General features: G+C 40.0%; 3 protein-coding genes across 4 annotated transcripts; 1 reads left to right on the top strand and 2 right to left on the bottom strand.

Moving 5' to 3' along the window:
• Positions 1-1,509: 1,509 nt before the first annotated feature.
• Positions 1,510-2,885, top strand: atoh1b (atonal bHLH transcription factor 1b). Its single transcript, XM_004073377.5, has one exon. The coding sequence runs from the start codon at positions 1,784-1,786 to the stop codon at positions 2,582-2,584; it is 801 nt and encodes a 266-aa protein (XP_004073425.2). The 5' UTR covers positions 1,510-1,783; the 3' UTR covers positions 2,585-2,885.
• Positions 2,886-2,936: 51 nt separating this feature from the next.
• dok3 (docking protein 3) lies at positions 2,937-11,453 on the bottom strand. 2 transcript variants are annotated; one of them, XM_078953613.1, is made up of 5 exons: positions 11,249-11,453; positions 6,700-7,002; positions 6,388-6,493; positions 5,239-5,426; positions 2,937-4,060 (listed from the first exon to the last, which is right to left on the bottom strand). In XM_078953613.1, exons 1-5 carry the CDS (start codon positions 11,303-11,305, stop codon positions 3,227-3,229), a joined length of 1,488 nt encoding a protein of 495 aa, XP_078809739.1. In that variant the 5' UTR covers positions 11,306-11,453; the 3' UTR covers positions 2,937-3,226. The 2 variants fall into 2 exon arrangements, with proteins under 2 accessions (XP_078809739.1, XP_011478626.2); XM_011480324.4 differs by having other exon boundaries at positions 6,388-6,478.
• Positions 11,454-11,611: 158 nt separating this feature from the next.
• On the bottom strand, positions 11,612-20,139 carry ddx41 (DEAD (Asp-Glu-Ala-Asp) box polypeptide 41). Its single transcript, XM_004073376.5, has 17 exons — positions 19,972-20,139; positions 18,550-18,645; positions 18,196-18,346; positions 18,039-18,113; positions 17,889-17,949; positions 17,681-17,817; positions 17,516-17,588; positions 17,261-17,414; positions 16,176-16,312; positions 15,784-15,946; positions 15,364-15,495; positions 15,218-15,289; positions 14,511-14,607; positions 13,105-13,254; positions 12,946-13,017; positions 12,093-12,203; positions 11,612-12,000 (listed from the first exon to the last, which is right to left on the bottom strand). Exons 1-17 carry the CDS (start codon positions 19,996-19,998, stop codon positions 11,864-11,866), a joined length of 1,845 nt encoding a protein of 614 aa, XP_004073424.1. The 5' UTR covers positions 19,999-20,139; the 3' UTR covers positions 11,612-11,863.
• Between the last annotated feature and the right edge of the window lie 697 nt (positions 20,140-20,836).

Below are 20,836 nucleotides of genomic sequence, written 5' to 3'. Positions count from 1 at the left end.
AGGCCTCATTAAACTGATGGCGGCGAGGCAGGTCACGGTTATTTTCTTTACCAGCTCTCGACCCCGACTGTTTCACACAGCAACTGAGAGGCCGAAGGAGAGCATGGGTGGGAGCTGGGATCCGTCCCCGCCGTCTCTCCAACGTCCCATCTCTCCGGGCGGAGGATGGGCCTGCGCTGGTGTTGGACTCTCATGTAATTGATGTCCTAATGAGTGATTAGCTGCTGGATGTCATCGTAAAAGCTCAGTTCTTGTCGTGGGCAGCATATGGGAGACGTGGGTGAAACCAGAGGTGTGCGTCTTCAGTGAGGTGCCAAGGGACACCAGCTGATGGGCAGAGGACTCAGTCACATGACTAACTGTAATCCATCTTCCACCATTTAATGTCATTTAGAAAACAGCGTTTCTGTCTCCTAAAAAAAAAACCTTCACAGCTAGAAGATGAATAATAAATACAGGAGACTGACTTTTCCATGAAGGCCTTTCCATGCTTTTCCTCCTTCTCACTAAATGATTCATGAAGAACTTATCAGTTATCACAGCCGCTGCAGACAGGTGTGGCTCAGCTCTGCTCTCCCACCTGTTCCTTTTATTAGTCCTCTGCAAATAATCATGGAAGAATTGGACGCCTTTTACTGTTTGTTTGAGAACGGACGTGGGATTCTGTTTTAAGGGCGAACAACGTGGCTCATGAGGTAAAGATGCTGCTCGCCATAACGCAGGCCAAGCAAATCCATGAGTTCTTCAGACTGAAAGACCCACTCCAATGAATGTAGGTTTTTGTGCCTTTTTTCTAATGATGGATGACAAATATAAAGAAAATTAAGCTTGAAATGCATTTCTGAGACAAAAAAAATAATAATAATAGAAAAAGAACTTATTTGTGACATAGAAAATACACTGCCGCCCCCTCCAAAAGCTCCCTGGTCCACTCCATTCTGCATTCACTTGCAGACAAATAGATCCATGTACATCTTTGTTTTTTTTTGTCTGAGCTGGCATCTGTCTCAAAACTGTACAGCTGGATAGCTCCAATACTGCTCGCCATTTTTGCTGTACAGATAGCACTAGCTTGGGGTTGTGAGGGGCTGTAAGCTAACGGGAGACAGTGTAAACGGAAGGATGTCAGGAAGCTAGGGCAGGCTTACCCTGTGCCAACAGTCCTGCCCACGACTCAGAGGTGGATTTATAATGACCTGCTGCCGCTTTCACAATAGTTCAAAAGATGACCTGAGCGGGACTTTAAATTATGTGTTTTTGTATACTTTTATTTGTTTGTATTTACTGTAAATAAAAACAATGCCACTTGCAACACTGAATGTGTTTTTTGTGCGCTTTAGTAATTTACCTTGTTACATATGGATTGGTTCTATTTTTTCCTGTTAAGGATGGGTTTTTTGTTACAAAAGACTAAATATAAAATTTGCTTTTTGTATTAATAAAATTATATTCTGGTGTGAAGGGTCACCTGTGAATTTTGTCTCATGACAAGTTTTTTTTTTTAAGTATTCAGAATTTCAGGTTTACTTGAAAAAATGATTATTCAGACTTTTTTTGGGGGTGTTTTGGAAGACCATTTATCTCAATGAAAAGATGCAAACACCATCTCCTAAATGATTTATAATTTGGCTTCCCTCTTTGTTGGTCGTGATTGAGTTACAAAAGGGGAGAAAACCCGTGGTGGGGGGGCGTCCAGCTTTGTCTTGAATTGTTCTTTGACAGCTGCTGCAGAGGCTGCAGGGCTGTCAGAGCGGTTGGGAGTGACAGCAAGGTGACTGAGGAGATGCTCTATAAATTGTTAGCGCAGTCCCAGCGGCGCCACAGAGCTGGACATCAGCCGAAAGGTTTCTGCGCCACTTTAGTGTGCACTGCGCATCCACAGGCCGTCGGAGTGATGGCCGCGAAGGCGGAACTCTCAAGCTGGCCAGAGTACTCGGAGGACTTCTCCCTGCTGCAGCAGCGCAACCTGGCTGTCATCCACTCCAAGACTTGGATTTCCTCGAATTCACTCCGTGCGTTCTCAAGGAGAGACGCAGCCGCAGAGTCAACTCTTAAAGCTGCGCCGGTGACTAAACTCCTTCAGTGCGCGTCCACTCCGAGCGTCACAGAAAGCAGCCCCGATAATGATGCAGCCAAGACCAGCAGCTTCGGTCCTCAGAGACACAGGCGCGTCGCGGCAAACGCGCGGGAGAGGAGGAGGATGCACGGCCTGAATAAAGCCTTCGACGAGCTGAGGAGCGTCATTCCATCGCTGGAAAACGAGAAAAAGTTGTCCAAGTATGACACCCTGCAGATGGCCCAGATTTACATCACGGAGCTGTCTGAGCTGCTGTCCGGCGTGGTGCACGAAGAGTGCATGAGTCCGCGCTCAGGCGCGGCGGAGAAGACCTCCAGGAGGAGCTTTTCGCGCTCCATAAGGCCAGCAGGAGAGGAGGGAGACCCATCCGCTCCTTTTAACCAGCTCCTCATCCTCGGACCAACGGCGGACTTTGGGCCAGATGTTTCAGGACTTTCTTCCAATAGCAGCGATGGGGAATCCTCGCATCTCAGTGACATGGAGGAGGCTCAGGGCGGGAGGCACTGACAGAAACTCATCACATGCTCTCAAAAGTGTCTGCAGACAGAGGAGAACCTCATCCACCCAACCTCACCTGCCATTTACAATAGATTAGATGTAGTGTTTAATTCTAAAATACTGCAGGTAACTCAACTCAGAACGGTGTACTTCCAATTACCTTTTTGAATGCACTTTAACAGTAGCTGCTGGCAAAATCCAGTCATTTGATAGATTATACCCTTGATTCAAAAACAAGTATTTTTCTATTTATGTTTATCCAATTTGTAAGGGATGTTCTGCTATAATAAATATATAATTATGGTATAAATGTGCATTTGAAGTAATTTTTTCCATTAATAAGGGCGGATTCACAACAAAAGTCTGTTTCATTTGTCTTTTTTATTGTGCCATAATGAAAACATTGTATTAGTTGAGAAAAAGCAGAAAAAACATGACAAAGTCCAATATTTCTCTTTGAAGATTTGAATTAGCAGTTGGGATTTAGCAAAAAAACAGTTCTTTGTTAAGAAAAAGTTTAAGAAAAATTATACAGTAGATGTAAAGGGCAGTTAATTGCTCTCAGCAAAGGAGCTGTAAAGGAACTAATTGTGTCCCTCGATGGTCTGAGACAGTAGAAGTTGTCCTCCTCTCTTTGTTTTTCCAGAGAGCTTACTGGGAAAAGGAGGAGCTGGCCCCTCCTAAGGGAAGAGGTGGCTGAAGTTTTGTCACGTCCTTTGAAAGGATTTCTGCCAGCTTGTGTTTAAAAGTGCCAGGCGCCTCTGTGGGGGGGTTTCGAGTCACAGAGCTGGTGGCATCATCCTCCTCCTCCCTCGTGTCGTCTGCCGGCTGTGCCTTATTGTGCTCTAGCTGGTTGTCCACCGGGGACAGAAATTGACTTCGCCGCTTGGGTACAGGACACAGAATGAAGGAGGGGGGCACAGGGGGCACAGGAGGGGCCACAATGGCGTACAAAGACTCAGGCCGGGGATCTAAGGGGGAGTCTCTGATTTTTACGTCTGAATAAATGGACTCTGAATCATCTATGTCTGATTTTAGCCTCAGGGGAGGAGCATCTTTCTTCAGGTTATAATAAACACTGTCATCAATGACGCTTTCCAGGTTTAGAGCTTCCACTGACAGACGCAGTCCATACTCATCCTCATCTTCACTGGGTCTCTCCTTAGAATCACATTTCAGAAAACTTTGGGGCTTGAATTTTTGTGCAGGTTCAGTAATCAGAGAGTAGTGGCCATCAGATTCGTCATCTGTGTCTGCGTCGACATCCGGAGGATCAAAAGTTTGGCCTTTAGCGGCTGCCGGGATAGCAAGAGATGGGTCGCACAGTGATCTTCTGTGGTCATTGACCGGCTGCATGCCAGCTGGAATATCCACTGAACACTGTTTGGCTATAGCTTGAAAGACATGGAGGGCATGGCGAGTCAGAAAGATGAACAGTCCTTCCCCTGACTCACAGCGGCGGCCTGCTTCGATGCTGAATCCACCCTGAAATTATAACCAAAGGGGCATTTTGAACAAATCCTGATCTGATTTTAAGATTTAGATTCAATTTTGCTGCAATTTTAGGGTTCAGTTCCATTGTTAGCACATGCTAAGCCCCTTTTGGGGTCACGCCGGGGTCGCTGGAGCCAACTTAGTAACTAGTGAGCGAAGGCGGCGTACACCCTGAAGAGGACATCAGTCTGTTTCAGGGCCACACAGTCACTCCAAGAGGAAATTTAGCGAGAGGAACTGGCTACATCCCTACATCCTACAGACCCACACAGGGGTGTCAATCTCCAGGCCTCGAGGGCCGACCTCCTGCTGGTTTTTCAGAAATCCTGCCTCATCTGCTGCTAATTACCTGGATCAGGTGTGTTTATTCAATAAGGATCTTCAATGGTTGGTTGGTTAGAAAACACGCAGGACACTGGCCCTCGAGGCCTGGAGTTTGACACCTGTGCCAGTGCGCTGAACCTTTTTTCTTCAATGAAGAGTCACCTATTAATAACCTACAAAGTATGAGGAGAGCAAGCAAACTCCAGGCAAAAGGATCCCAGCTGGGATTTGACCCAGGGACTTGCCCCTGTGAAGTGAGTGGGCTAACCACTACACCACCATGCAGACCAGGTTTAATGAAGGTGCAACAAATAAGACAAAAACATCCAACTCTGCTAAGTTAAGGAATGAAATTTCAATGAGCCGAAGCAATTTTAAATATATTTTTTAAAAACTGCATTTATACAGTCAACCCTAATAGGATTCATACCCCTGTTTGACTTTAGACATGTTAACTTTAAAAGCTGAGGATACCTCTTGTAGATTGTTTTATCAACTTCTGAGAGATGTCTTTGTCATTTCAACCCAAGAAGAAACTCATTATGGAATAAAAGTAAAAATAAGTTCAAATTTGCCGGGAGGATGAATAGTTTCTGGGGTGTCTGTAGCAGATAATCTCAAAGGGTTTTGGGTATAATCTCTATTTAGCAAGAAAAGGGTGACAGTGGAGAAGAAAGCTTCATCTGAATGGGAGATTAGGAATAAACATCCAGCAGCAGAACTCAAAAAGAGACAAACCACTCACACACAAAAAACGGGGGTAAAGCAAATGATTGTAACTGCAGCAATTGGAGAACAGGAAGCCGAGAAATTAGGCTTGGAATCAGTTTCTGCAAACACATCACCTCAACTTTTCCAAATCTGCGGAGGAGCCTGTATGGCCAGCGGAAGATGGCGTCGCTGGCATCAAGGCTGAACAGCACCAGAGCCTCTGTTTCCGAGGACATCAGATACTCCCCAGCCAGTTTGCACCTCTTGGATGCTATTGTGCTCTTGATCTTCACTTTGAACTGTTTGGGAGGAAGAGTGGGATCTGAAGAAGAGAAAACACGAGGAGATCAGAGAGCTGTACCTGCACACCAAAGAGGTTGGAGCAGCAATGACAGTGAAAGAAAGTGCATTTCAAAAGTCAAAAGAGAGAGGAGAGCTAAAAAGAAAAACGATGGTGTAAAATTGCTTGCATTAATCCCTCCATTTGACACCCGTGTAAATTGTACAGAAGTATAATCCATTAAAAAACACAAAGCAATGCATTTTTATAAGCCGACGCCTGCTGACACTACATTCCACTTTTCAAGTTTCTGCTGATGTCTTCCGTCCAAGTTAATTACAGTGCAGTGTTTTCCAACCCAAGTTTGTTTAAAAACTTGTCAAAAATAAAGTTTAAACATGCTTTTTTATTTCTCAGAGCTGAAAATGACCCCGTGGATGATCACCCAGGTCACAAACTGCCCTTTGTATCACATGACGTCTCGGAAAATATTGCCACTGTATCACATTTGGATTGGAAACAATCAGATCTCTGCATCTTTTTTGTCAGATTCACTTGCTGATGGGTTTTTGTGTGGCCTTAAAGCTAGCTGCTAATAGAACTCTGCAAAAAAAACATGCGCACTAATTCGTGATGATAATATTTTTATCATCAGTAACAGTCTTAGCTAATCAGATACCAGTTTCCTGTGCTTGTGAGAATAGTGGCCTTATAGTCTGCTGTCTAGCACACAGAAAAAAAAGTTAGACATTATTTAAAAAGTAAAAAAACCTAAATCATCTTGTATAGTTTAAAACACACATTTGTTTGTATTTTCTTTTTAATCCTGTTGTATTTGTGTTCTTTTGTGTTAACTGGACTACTATTTGATGGAGGGACTGCCTTTACATGATCTTATACCCTAACAATATACCGGTAACTCTATCGTAGTTGTAAAGTTCATTTTATTTGTATTTTGGTGTAAAAACGTGACATCCTTATTTCTGTAAATAACTGAAGTTACCTTTGTTCCAGGTTGAGTAAAGTTCATTGTCCTCCATGGCTAAGCTGTTTCCTCCTTCAAAATCCCCTTTGTCTGTTCCTCCAGGATCTCCCTGTAAACACAGTGGCTTGGCAAACATTACTTAGATTGTAAACCTCCTTCTTATCACTTTTTTATTACTTTGAGTACTAAGATGCAAGTACTATTTAAACCCCTGCAAGCAAGAAATTTGGAGAAGTAGTAGAAGGTCCAGATAGTTTTTTCTTTGCAAACTTCCTCTTTGTGTTATCCCAAATAAAGAATGGCTGATACGGATGGAAAGTAGCCAGATACCTGGAAGGCAAGGAGGCAGAGCGCGCTGAGCCACTCCTCACTCGTATTGGAGGCGAAAATGTAGGTGGATTGTGTGGTGTTGAGGCAGAAAGCTGTGCATCCAGAGGGACAGGACTCCTTCACAGCAGGGGTGGCACTGAGGCAGTCACTCAAACGCACCACTTTCCTCTCTGTGCTTTTCTGCCGACCTGACTTCTTCTGATCGCCAGCAGAAGAGCCGTCAGAGACGTTGGAGAGTTCCAGTCGGCCCACGCCTGTCGAGCTGGCTTTGAAAAGCGCCATCCACGTTTTTCTCCATGTTTTCTGAAGGAGAAAGAGTAAGAAGTGATTGTGAATAAAGCACAACGAAACAAAAACGTTTTCTACATAAGGGATCCATGTTTTGTTGTCCTAAATGACTCAGCTACAAGTTTTGAATCAATCCTGTCCTGTCCTGTTGCTTAAGGTCAGAGTTTAAAAACTAAGCACTACCCCTTATTTTTTAACAGCTGGAAGAGTATCAATTCATTTTAAGATCAAGGGGTTAAAGTAAAAAAAATGAGCACATCCTTTTAAAAAGGTTTGGTGAAGAAGCACACAACAAACAGTGAAACAAATATCTGCCTTTACCTACAAATTCGTAGAATTTACTACACCAGATGTCTTTTTTTGTCTAATCTCATGCTGGTGTACTACTAAAGACTGATGTTCTACAGAAAAATTTTCAAATTAATAATTTGCTTAAATCACCATTCTTGCTTTTTTCCACATTCATCTGAAGTCACAAGTCTGATAGAAAGATGGAAAGAGAACTTTGATTATAAAATGCTGGAGAGCACAGAGTAGAAGAGGTGGTGCAGGCAACGCTCAGTACGGATGAAGAGAGGAAGACATTGAAGAGGAGGAAGAGTGGAAAGGAATTTGGTCCTGACAACACGGGGTGATGCATGCGGTCACCCTCGGATTAGAAGATTGCAGGTTTGGTTCCCGCCTTGCCTGCCCATGAGTTGAAGTGTCCTTGGGCCAGACACTGAACTCCTCCTTGCTCCAGGTGGTTATCAGTTGGCGGCAATGGAGCCGGCATCAGAATGTGAATATGCGGTGGATGGGTCTGTGATTGTAAAATGTTTTGGGCCTTTATGGAAGGTGGAAAAGAGCTACATGACTAAACACCATTTATATCTGCGGGAGACATAGATGAGTTTAAGAAATATGGCAGTAGAGTGGACTGTTTAAGAAGATTTGAGAAGATGCGAATAATGGAGGACAAGGTGCCCATTTTTAGCAACAAAGTAGGTATTCGTAGGAAACAGTGAGAAATAAAGCTGATGAGTCACACAATAGAGTAACGAGAAAGACTAGTGGATGCTACACTGTAGTCAGAAGTGAGCTTTTTTGAGCAAAAATGTGTGTAAAAAAGAGTGTTAAGTGGACCAGTGAGGTTAAAGGGAGCAGAAAGTGAAGAAGGAACAGCTCATGTTTGAAGTTGTAGAGATGGCACGTTATTCCCTGCGGCATTCCCTATAGGGGGGGGCCAAAAAGAAAAAAAAAGAAGACAATTTCTCAAACAGTTAATAGTTACTATAAATGATTATATCTAACCCTTATGCTATCCTATGGGGTCCAGATGACCCGATCCTTACATTGACGTGTTCTCCCTACCACGACAAAGACAAAGGTGGATAAAGGTGAAGAGGATTTCATGTAATCCTTGGACACCAGTGAAGATCACAAATCATTGAAGAAAAAAGGTTCAGCACACTGTCTTGTGGGGTCCAGATGACCCAACTCCCTTGTGCTTAGGATAGCATGAGGGTTAAGAATGTCTGGCTGTAAAGCTGACCCTCAAGCATATTCACCAAACTAGATTTGGCTCTCCTAGCTAAAGTTTGGACACTCCTGGGTTAAGGTGTGAAATACGATTGACATTTAGATAAAAAATATACAGTTTTTTGTAGCACTTCAGAATCACAGAATTTGATTACCCAGATTTCCTGTTTGTGGTCCTCTTAAACATTCACTCTTATTATTGGACCATGCCTTTCACTGTGCCTTTGCGAGTCTGTGTGAATATTGAACAGTTTTCTGTCCTCGTCTTGTTGCAAGGATCCACCATGTAATAGATACTTTTGCTTTTCTTGCTGTCATCATTTGTGCTATTTCTTCTGTGACTCACCTGACACCTTTAAAGGCGTTCATTGTAAATACTGCAGACTTTTAACCATGAAATCCAAGCAGATAAGCATAATCTGCCTGTTTTTTTTTGACTCACAAATACAGTTTTTTTAATTTGGACACTTTTTACTCGGATAAGGAACTCTATTCCACCACTGGTGGGTTGATTTTACTTTAGCAACAATAAAAAGATAATTATAAGCTCAGTAGAACATAGGTAATCTTTGTCTTCAACTGTTAGATTGGAAATATAACTCTTTGTTGGAGTTGTTCTAGTTTATTCTTGGTTGTAAATTAATTTTAGAGTTTCCCTTTGTATGTACAAAAGGCAATTGGGGGGAAACACACCTCTTGAAATGAAAAGAGGACTATAAAATGTGGCAGATCTAAAATCAAGATAGTGAAACAAATACAAATAAAAAACCTGTAAAAAAAAAAAAAAGAGTCCCTGTTTGACCAAAGCACGCATCAGTCGTGCCTCCAAAAATTGTGTCAGATTATGAGCTAATGAGATAATCAAAGAATTGCCGTAGCTTGGTCTACATTGGTCGTGAGCTTTTCCCAGTGTTTGCTCTAAGAATCAAACTGGGAGAAATCCGTTTGGCCTCAGTTTCATCTTAACCCATAACTGAGACCCGTTTTTCCTGAAAAATTAAATAATATAGAATGCACCACAAACCAAGTGGACCACTAAACACATTTATGATAACCTTCTGTTACGCGGATGTGGCCATAGGTTAAAGGTGCAAAAACAACCAAAGCTTCTGTAGATTCAGCAATCAGCAGGTGCTTTATATTTACACTAACACTTTTTAATAAACCTCCATTTTTGTGGATTTCTCCCATCTTCATCTTCATCTTTACTTTAGCAGTCCTGCTGCCATTATTTTCTTAACCCTTGTGCTATCTTAGATGACCCCACCCTTACATTGACGTGTTCTCCCTACCATGACAAAGGTGGATAAAGGTGGAAAGATTCCATGTAATCCATGGACACCAGTCAAGATCACAAATCACTGAAGAAAAAAGGTTCGGCGCAGAGTTTAGTGGGTCTAAATGACCCTACTCCCAAAGTGCCTAGGAGAGCACAAGGGTTGCACTAATCTTCTGCCCTTTCAGTCTGACAAAAAAACAACTCAGTTTAGCCTGTTCTGGTCTTAAAGGAAGAATGGTTCAGATCTAGCTGAAGGAAGGTGCAAGGCTCCCCTCCAGCTCCTTCAGCTCACCAACACTCGGTGTTGTGTTCGACTGTGCAATTTACTGCGACTTTCTGCAACACAGCTGTGGCTCCTTGCAAAACTGCTCCATTAAGTACAGGAAGGTCTGTGACGCCGGCTCTGTCTTGTATTTGCGTAGTTTACCATTTCGCTTTATGATACAGCTTTAGTCATGTATGTTATGCAATTCAATTATTCTCTTTTTTTTGTCTTAAACCTTAACCTACCTTAGCAGCAACAAGTGCAGTCAAGCAGTTGAAACACTGACAATGAGATTTTTAAGACTTATTTTAGATCCATTTAATAGATGGGCTTTATTTCCATGACATTTTCTTGTAATAATAATCTAAATAAAGTCAAGGCAAAGTCTTTTAATAATCTTCTTTCAATGCTGACTTTGCCCTTTTAGCGGTACCGTTTTTTTTCTTTTCATACTTTTTGGTACATTTTTATTAATCTTTCTCCTGCTGATTCAAACTATTCTAGGTCCTGAAATGATAGCTGGATAGTATCCTCTCCAGAGTTTTCTGGTGGACTAAAGAATTCCAAGTTCTATCAGATATGCAAATTCTGAAGCTGCAAAACAACAGATCATTACACTACTACCGCCATGTTTGACTGTTTTTTCCCCTGAGAAATCTTGTTTGTTCAACAAATGTTATGTGACTTGTATTTCTTAGCTTCACAGAATATCACGTACAACCTCTAAATCCATAACATGTCAGACTAATTTAAAGATCGGCAGAAAAGAGTACATTTGTAATTTAAACTGTATTTTACTTGTATCTATCTTTACATTCATCGTCTACAAATGTAGAACAGAAGCTATGGAGAGAATGAGTCATGTGGGAAACTTTTTACTCTATTTATCTTCACAGTTGTTCAAATCTAGACTAAATCTAACAAGTTTAATCTTTAATATTTAGACAAGAGGTTTTTAATTTTCCCTTTTTTGTTACTAAAGTTGGTTTAGTTGGACAGAAATATTTAAGGAAGTGCATGATGTTCAATTAAAGCTCATAAGAGTTAAAGATATAAAAAGAAGTAACTGACTTCATTAAAAGTAACACCGGATGACACTTGAAGCCTCTAAAATAGAGCTGGGTCAAACGTTCACTACAGTTATCAGCCTTTTACTATAATCCTTCCCAGAAAAGTCTTTAATATAAAAAACTTACTTTTCCAAACTTCACACCGTAAAGATACACCATTCCTTCCTTAAAAACAAAATCCATATCGTCAGCTGTCTGCAGATTTCTCTCATGTGCAGCAGCAGCCGCTGTGTGGTCGAGTGGCAACGATTAGATCGCCTTCGCCACATAAATAAGTGCCTTCGACGTCACTTGCCGCACGTTCATTTGTCTGCACCCATGCGCCTCGCCTAGACCAAAATATTCATCAAACCTAAGAAAAGAACTCAGAAATGATCTGCTGCTGCTTTTTTGACTCCAACTTCCTTTTGCATTATTCTGCTTGTTGCAGCAACTTCCTCCTGAGCAGAGTGATGCCACACTTTTCAATTTTCCAGACGTCACAGAAGCTCAACAAGAATAGAAGTTTTATTTACAACTTAAAAGCTCAAAAGGTTTTTGTTCTTGTAAAAAAAGGCATTTACAAAATAAAAGTCCATTTTAAGAAAAAAAATAGAAACAAACATTTTCACCTTACATGATATTAGGTGGTAATTAAATACACTTCCTTCTTTTAGTGACACAACACCTACTGTACAGTTCTAACAAAAGTTTCTCACATCTGCTGGACACTGATAGGACATGTTCTTAAAAAAAGAGCCATTAAAAATCCATTGAGCTATGAGCCAGGTAGTCTTTCCGTCCGATGTTGGTGACCTGCTTGGTCTGCATGGCCTCCAGCTTTGGACAGTCTGTGATCCGATGGCCGAGGCCACCGCAAAATGTGCAGCCTCTCTCCCCTGTGAAGACAGCAGAGGCCAAAACCAATGGATTAGGAGAAGGCAATAAGAGGCATATTTATTAAATAATGTGTTGACCATGAGTGTCTTACCTCCAATGTCCAGCATGGTTTCATCTCCCGTCTGGAGAACCTGGAGGACTGGAGGAACCTTCTGCTTGGCTTCAATTAGCAGAGCTTTCAGGTCCATCAGCACTGACTCGTCTAACAGGAGACAGGAAGAGGAAGACACATAGTCTGTCTGCTAGTTTCTTGAGAGCTCTTATTCATCCGGGATAGTTCCATAGCAGGAAACTATTTTTAAGTCCCACTTCAATTCTCTTTTCATCTATTTTTAAAACACTTCCGGTGGTCTTTTTATAAAGATCCTGCCATTTTTAGCCAAAATCAAGAAAACGGTCATTCTCTAGGACAGAATTTCTGCGGAGCAGCAGTAGTTCATTGGAAATTTGTTTCTGTATTGTGGGCGGGACTGCTGGCGTGTAATAAGCCCGTTCCAACTTCCCATCAACCATTTGTTTACACTCTCTCCTGCTTGCTTACGGCCCCTCAAACCCCCAACCTAACATGACTGGTGCAATTCAAATGGTGAATAATTAAACCAGTTATTCAGCTGTCTGCTCCTGATTCACGATTTGAACAGAGAAACACTCAGAAATGCTATTTTAATCTTAATTTTCTTCATACATGTCCATCATGAGAAATAAGAACATGCTAAAAACATTAAAAACAAATTTTTCATTGGAGTTAAAAAAAAATTCGCCTACATGTGTAGTTATCTTCTCTAAAAAGGAATCATGAACTCATTTTTTACAAACCTATTCTTATAATTGGAACACAATTTACGTCACTTTTGTTGTTAGAACTCTGCTCTTAACCCCACAGTGGAAGCAGAGGAAGCTTTTAAAAACATACTGAGGCCTTATCCTTGAGCGACGTCTCTTACCGCAGGCTTTATTGATGAAGGTCGTGGCAATACCGGTCTTTCCCGATCGCCCGGTTCTTCCAATCCTGTGGACTGGACAGGAAAAAGAATAAAGTTAAACATGTGTACAAAATGGAATCAGCTTAAAGGTCTTAGAGATGATGGAAGATCAGCTCTTACCATAGTTTTCTATCTCTTCAGGCATGTCATAGTTCACGACATGTTGAATAGCTGGGAAATCCAGACCTTTGGAGGCGACATCTGTAGCAACCAAGACATCTTTCTTCCCTTCTTTAAATGCTTCTATGGCTTTAGTTCTTTCTTCTTGGTCTAAAAAACAAAAACAAACAAACAAAACCAACACATGTCAAATAAAAAAAAAAAAAAGAGACTGGTATTTCTGTACAACTAAACAATTACGTAGCAGGACGACATCTAGTGGAGATGATAGGAAAGAGCAAACAAAACAGAAGGCATTTAAGAGACTATTGTTTCTCAACCTAGTCTAAAATGAAATTAAGTTTCTTAAGTTAAGAAAATTAAGCTTAAAGTTGTATGTCTAAGTACTTCTTTTTCAAATTGTTGTGAATCAGAAGCAGACTAAAATAGATGTTAGGAAAAAAAACTTATTTGTTTTTGACACAGGCTACCTGCTCAGCTCTATTCTGATGAATCCACTAGAACACTAGTACCGCTCCGTGGGTCATTGGGTACCGGGCCGCACAGAAAGAATAAATAACTTGCATTACAGTACTTCCGTTTCATTTATTACGGAATCTGAATGTTTCATTTTGAAAAATTGCCTGATTCTCTGTCTATGTCACTCTTGACGCCGGCCAAGGCGCTCTTCTCGGTCACGTGATAGGATACCGCTAAAATAAAACCCAGGAAAAAACAAACGTCTTTGGAAAGATTCTTCGCCGATGGGAAAACGCCCAGCCAGAAAACAGATGAGTAGCTTTCCACTTCCAAAAAAAGAAAGCTACATTTAATAGACAGTACTTCTTTTTTGCACCATGAGTGTGAAAAGGGGGGAGGATGATGACATCTGTACGATGTACAATGACATGCCTATCAAAATAAAAGCTTAGAGTTTGCCTCGTCATGTCTCTGCCAACATAAAGACCGGTCCGTGAAAACTTTGAATGATGTCATACCGGTCCACGGCATTCAAAAGTTTGAGGACCACTGCACTAGAAGACAACAAGATCCATGTACATCTTAGTTTTCGCTGCACAAGCTGGGATCTGGCTCAAAACTGTACGGCTAGATAGCTCCAATAGCTGGGGGTGTGAGGGACTGTAAGCTGACCACAAGTCAGAGACAAATTTTCAAATGAACTCCTGCCACTCTGCAGAAACCACGTCCTAGAAAAAGTCACTGTTTTCCTTTTATTTTGGCTACAAACAGCAAAAACGATGATCAGAGTGGGACTTCATAAAAACCTAATCAGCTAATCAGATCTGCAGTTACTCAATGTAAAATAACAATGTGTTAAACTTTCCCTTAAAAACACAAAATCATTTCCTGCACGGTTTCTGTTTGCTGCTTTTGCCTGTTGGTGCGTAACAATCACTTGTGCAGACCTTTTCCTCCGTGTATGGCCACTGCCTCCACTCCTTTCAGCAGCAGATACTCGTGGATGGCATCCACGTCCGCCTTCTTCTCAGCAAAGATGAGAACCTGTCATAACAAACGGAAACTTTAATGCTTCCCCAACAATCAAACTGGCTTTTCCAAATCATTCAAACTTCCTGTTTTTCAAACATTCCATTGATTTTTGATGACTTAAAAAGCATCAGATCCCTTTGATTTCTCCCCCTCTCATCCATGTCCTTGTCGGCTGTCCTGTTCCTGCTTTCTACCACTTATCAAAGCAACTGCTTGCAGCGGAATAATCAGCAGTCGCATTCACTCAGGCGGCACACCAGTCACGATTATCAAGACGGTGCTGTCAAAGCTCACACGTCCCAGACACAAAATAGATCAGTGGCGCGACTGCTTTGTTTAAAAGGTGAATGTGGTTTGTTTGAAACCTTCCAATTTTTCTTAAGATACTTGACTCCAGCAGGATCGTTTGTGGTCGACTATTGATCCGGTGTCTTCATTTATAACCTGCGTGAATAAAAGGCTACAACAAAAACTATTTTTTCTGTTGGAATTGTTCATTAATTTCTAAAAAAATATATGGGTTGCAAACTACTTTTAGTGAGTAGCGTCTGCTAAATTCTTTTTGCCTGATTCATAGCATTAAATGGGACATCCGTATTTGATCATATAAGGATGTACTCACAGGAGGCGGAGTTTTCTGGAGACACTCCAGAAGGTAAACCATCTTGGCTTCTTCTTTGACATACTCCACTTCCTGCAAGCATTCACATATTTAAGTCATAAAGTTTTGACATAAATAAGAAGAATTTCAATCAAACATGAACATACTTGAATGACGTCCAAGCTGGCTGCTCCGGCTCTCCCCACATTAATGGTGACCGGTTTGACCAGAGCGCTCTTGGCAAAGTTCTGGATCTTTTTGGGCATAGTGGCACTAAATAGAAGGGTTTGCCTCTGTCCCTGGAGGAAGAGAAAGAACAAGAATTTTGATTTTAAAATGTCATTTTGCCACAGCATACTAAGAATAACCGCTAAAAATTGGATAAAGACATAATTTGATGGACATGTTCATGCACTTAAAGCAGTTCTTCAAAGAACAAACCTTATGAGAATTGTAAGGTAAAAAAATAACGGGTCAATACATTGAGGTGTAAAACATGAGAAGACTTTTAATCTTCTTGACAGAGTCAGGATGACTGTGAAAATAATCATAGCCTGAAACAACAGCGATGCAAGTGAAATCTTCACCTTGAAATAGGAAAAGATGGTCCTGATGTCTTCCTCAAAGCCCATGTCAATCATCCTGTCAGCTTCATCCAGAGCCAGGTAACGACAAATGTCCAGACTGACCATCTTCTTCTGCAACAGATCCATCAGTCTTCCCGGGGTGGCAACCATCATGTGAACGCCACTGAACATCAGAGAAACATGTTTGTAACCACAAACTTCTACATTTGATTCTAAAACTATATCCACTAACGCTGTTGACTAGATATTTTTATATTTACATTTTTTTGACATGATATGGATAACCTAGTGCTGCAACTCAGATAGAAAAATCCTTACTAATTACATTTATTACAGGTTTCTCTGACAGCAGATTTTTTTTCCCCTGAAGAGAAATCGTCCGCCTCACTCACTGTTTAACAACCTCCATCTGCTCCTTGACAGACATTCCCCCGATGCAAAGGGCAGTGCGGAGCTGGGGGGCTCCTTCCTCCTCCAGCAGCTTGCAGTAATACTCGATGATGCTGTGAGTCTGCCTTGCCAACTCTCGCTGGAGAAAACAATTGCAATAAATATTTAGATCTTAAAGAGATGGAGTAGATCGCAGTTCTTTTCATCTAAAAAAAAAAAAAAAACGAAAAAATCTCATTTTCTATTCTAAAGTCTCTGGCTACAAGGATTGTCTTGTGTAACTTAATGTGGTGTGAAAGAAAAAGAGTTGCAACATTTTTTGAAAAAACTAAAATAAAATGAAAATAAAAATCAATTCTGATGCAACAAATGTCTTCATCTCCTCAAGCAATGCTTTTTGGTTTTGGTTTTCAATGTAACTTGTTGCATCATTTCTACATCAGGATCAATAACTCATCCTGAATGCCCGTTTTAACTTGAAAATCAGTTCAGGTGTAAAACATATATATCCAGAAATATCAAAGTAAAAGCACAACGACTATTACCAACTAACCTTAAAACATGCAGAGATATTAGCCGTTTCTAAAAAACTTTGGACATAAAAACAATAACTTTTTTCCCTATATCTCCTGTATCAGATTTTCCGGAGTCTAAGTAGCATTTTTTTCATAGATTGGCCAGGGGTACGGCTTTTGCTCAGGAGGGACTTATTTGTGATTTTTTTACACATAAATACGCTTATATATTTATTATTTTTCCATTAACAACCAGTTGCCCTTTAGTGATTGTTTCCCACCAACAACAGCTAGAGGGCACTGTAGGCGCATGCATCAGTATGATATTGAGAAGAAGAAACAATTTCCTGATGGAGATCTAAAGAAAGCAAGCGACTAATTAAAAGAACTGCTTTTAACATGGATTATTGAGCAAAGAGGGAAAGGTGCTGCTGCCTTATTAAAACTGGACTTATTTTTTTCCACTAGGGTTTGAACTTTGAGAGTTGAAACAAGACACAAAAATATGCATTAAGTTTAAAATATAGATTTAAATTCATATTTTGTCATCATTTTTACAAGTAAAGCCTTACTGAAGGACAGATGATGAGTCCGTATGGTCCCTCTCTTTTAAAGAAAGGCAGCCTCTTTTCTTGCTCCAGAGCAAACATGATGATCGGCAGCGTGAACACCAGAGTCTTTCCGGATCCAGTGAAGGCAATTCCAATCATGTCTCGACCTGACAGACTACACACACACAAACAAACAAACACAAACTATCAGCTCATGAAAGGGTTTACATGTGTGTAAGAGTTGATCACAGTTTCCATTCAGGGTACAGTACTTACACTGTGGGGATTCCTTGAATTTGAATGGGTGTTGGGTGTACAATTCCCTTCTTTTTTAAGCCTTTTAGAATTGCTGCAAAAAAAATAAACAATTGAGTCCTATTTAAACCCAGAGGAAACTTTATTAATTGAGTTTGATTTTTACGAGTGAGAATCGTACGACACCTGGTGGGAACTTCATCTCTCTGAAACTTTTGATTGGAGCAGGGATGCCATCTCCATCAACCAGGATGTGGAATTTTTTCCTGACACGTTCGTGTCTGGTTTCAGGCATATTCAGGATGTAACGCGGTGCCTTCCAACTGCAAAGAATATTCAGAATTATCCAGGAGAAAACTGTTTTTATTCAGTAAGTCTGTGGTTAGGAGCTCACCTTGTTTTTATAGGATCATCGTATATGATACCTTTAGCCATTTCCTTGACAGACATCAAAGCTTTTGGATGAAAAGAACAAATCAGTTTAGCATGTTTACATTTATACAAGTTAATCTGATTCAAATGAAACAAAACAGCATCAGCACACCTCGGCCCTCAGCAACGCTTTCAAGAATCTTCTCCTCCTCCTTCAGCTGCTTCTCTTTGGCCGACTCCTTACGAGCTGTGGAAGCGTAGATTAAGCCGTGTTCGAGATGAATTAACATTTAAAATTATGATGCAAAGGCTGAGTTTTAACCACACACCTTCAGCTTTTTCCTTTAAATGCTGATGCTGGTCAAGCAGACTAACGTTGGAGCGTGGACCGAGACCCTCATCCTCATCTCTCTGCTCCTCCCCGCTGTCCTTCTGCTCCTCGTCCACCGCTTTTCCCCGCAGACGCAACATTTTCTGCAGCTAAGACAATATGCTTTGAACTTCATGTTCTTCAAGAAGATATACAAGCATGGCACTCTCAGGATGGGTTTGAAATACTTTAAAACAATAGGGTGTTGCACATAGACAATTATGTGTAATCTGAGACATAGCTCTAATAAGGCTATTAAATTGATCATTTAGAGTTTCAAGAAGGCAAGAAAAGAAACATTAATAATAATTACCATTTGTTGTTTTCTGATTTTGACCGGAACGTACGGAACATAATCATCATCCTCTGATCCTTCTGAACCAGAATTTTCCTCCTCTCCATGGGATCGCTGTCAAAAAAGAAGCATGTTTGTTTTGATCTGATAAAGTGGGATTTGTACTTAAAAAAATACATCTAAAAATGTTTGCGATACAACCACAGGAATAAGGAAAACATCTAAACATTCATGTTGGAAAAAGGTATGATCCAAAAGAAGGATCAGGTCAAATTTAGAAGTTTGTATGGAGAAGATGAGCAGGAAAACTACCCTACATATTTCTCTCTCTTAAGATTGTGCCTAGTTTGTACTGTGCTTCATAAGCGTAAAAGTAACTGATAATATACAATATTTGTTTTTAAAAATGGTAGAAAGCACTAAATATAGCCAGTAAAGACATTTTTTTTTATCATTTATGTTAGATATTGCAATTTATAAAAATGAATTACAGGAGCTTGAGCCATAAATGAATTCAGATAAAAGCTGTGAAGCATATATTACATATTAGAGGGTTAAGAAAGAATATAAATGATCAAATTTGAGTCCTGGATTTGGAGATGAGGGGATTTAAGTGGAAAAGGAAGATAAACCCTAAATAGTAAAAGTAACGATAACCTATAATTACAGAAATATAAGACAAATGTGTACCATGAAGATATAATTAAAACTGACCCTTACAAGAAGTTAAACGTGCAATTTTTAAACTTTTTTTAAGCTTTCAAAGCCTCTTAAAGTAAACACTTTTATAATGATGTATGTCGAGTGCTTTATAAATAAAGTTAGATTTAAATACTACATGTAATACATAGCCTTAATAGTCACATTTTACCCAATATTAGACATTACACGGAAAAGTATATTATTCCAATGGCAACAAAAATAAAATAAATAAATTAATAAAAGATTTTGAACAGATAGGTTGGGTTAGTACGGGTTTTCTAGCCTCTCAAGTTTAAAATGTGTTTAAATTAGATACAAATGTCAGAATAAAATACAAACTACCGTCGATTTTAAAGGTAAATGCACATTGCAAGACTTATGTATCGGTTTCGGGGATTTTTGTAACTACCAAAACAAGAAGTTTAATAGCAAATGAAAATCTCATGGTGAGGTTTTTGAATAAGAAAACTACAATATCGTCTACGTAACTTGTCTTTAGTATGTATGTGCACTGTTACTACTACTAGCAATAAATTATCATCCAAATAACTGTTTCAGAATTTAAACAAATGAAATATGTATGTATTATTCTGGCTCTCCACTATCTTCCGGAACCATTTTGAACTATTGAAGGCAAAATAAAGGTTCGTTTACTTTAGTTGACTAGCTCGCGCTAGCATGCTAGCCTTAAGCCAGCTTAAGTGCTTACTTTATGGATGTTTTTAAAAATAAACCTACCTTTTTTGGAAGATTTTCTGTGTCCATTGTATCTGCTTTCCAAATATGTTTTATTACGATAAACAAATCACTGAATATAAAATAATTTTGAATCAAGTTCGAGAATCTTTTTAATGCGACCGTTCAGCCACCATGAACGCCGACGCCGAACGGTGTCTCAGAAGGGTCAAACTTGACGTATTCGCATATTTAAAGGAGCGTCTATGGAAGTAAATTTCAAACCAAAGAAAAACTGAAAAATAACGACCACACTTTAATTTTTGCCAAAAGCTGTATTGTTTTAATCTTTCCGAACGAAAGATTTTGACAGTATAAAAAGTGAATTAAAAAAAAAAGAAGGGAAAAAAAGCCAACATACACTTGGCTTTTCTTTTTAGTATAAATCTACATCCGAAACATTACGAGCTCTAGTTTATATAACCTGGAAAAAAATCGTATATTAAAAACACAATCTCAGCACAGACTTAAACCAAAGAAAGTTGTTCATCCTAGTTATGTCATAACACTTAGTTAAGAAATCAAAGGTTTCTTATGTGACAGTTTTTATGAAAAATAATCAAATAACCAAGCCTGGGAGCTTCAGACAGCTGTAAGTACATAGGTATGACCGGAAACACACAAGCAAAAGTCTGAGAAACCCATGGCAAAAGGCTTAAAACAAGCCTAGAAATGTGATTTCATTATCCACAAATGTTTAAATTAAGTCAATAAGAACAAGTGGCCAATAGACATGGGTTTCAATGAATTGAGATTCTGAAAAAGCAGTTTGAGAGGTGAAATGAAATAATTAGGGTAGTGTGTTTTCCTCCACAGATGCAAAAGTGTGTATCAAATGAAATTACAGCTTAAAAATAACTCATTAAAC

Source organism: Oryzias latipes, chromosome 10 (assembly GCF_053564925.1).
Source record: "Oryzias latipes strain Hd-rR chromosome 10, Olatipes_Hd-rR_3.1".
NCBI classification, from domain to species: domain Eukaryota; kingdom Metazoa; phylum Chordata; class Actinopteri; order Beloniformes; family Adrianichthyidae; genus Oryzias; species Oryzias latipes.
Note: the sequence above shows the minus strand (reverse complement) of the source record. Positions and strands in the feature narration are given on the sequence as shown.

Bases quoted from the DNA above. Each gene is read 5' to 3' on its own strand.
- dok3 (XM_078953613.1), bottom strand. From the start codon at position 11,305: ATGGATTTTGTTTTTAAGGAAGGAATGGTGTATCTTTACGGTGTGAAG. The intron at 7,003-11,248 runs GTAAGTTTTTTA...TTTCTCCTTCAG, and splicing joins ACGGTGTGAAGTTTGGAAAA to AAAACATGGAGAAAAACGTG. The intron at 4,061-5,238 runs GTGATGTGTTTG...TTATAATTTCAG, and splicing joins GCAGATTTGGAAAAGTTGAG to GGTGGATTCAGCATCGAAGC.
- ddx41 (XM_004073376.5), bottom strand. From the start codon at position 19,998: ATGGACACAGAAAATCTTCCAAAAAAG. The intron at 17,818-17,888 runs GTGAGCTCCTAA...TATTCTTTGCAG, and splicing joins GATGATCCTATAAAAACAAG to TTGGAAGGCACCGCGTTACA. The intron at 13,018-13,104 runs GTAAGAGCTGAT...TTTCCTGTCCAG, and splicing joins TGAAGAGATAGAAAACTATG to TCCACAGGATTGGAAGAACC.
- atoh1b (XM_004073377.5), top strand. From the start codon at position 1,784: ATGCTCTATAAATTGTTAGCGCAGTCCCAGCGGCGCCACAGAGCTGGA.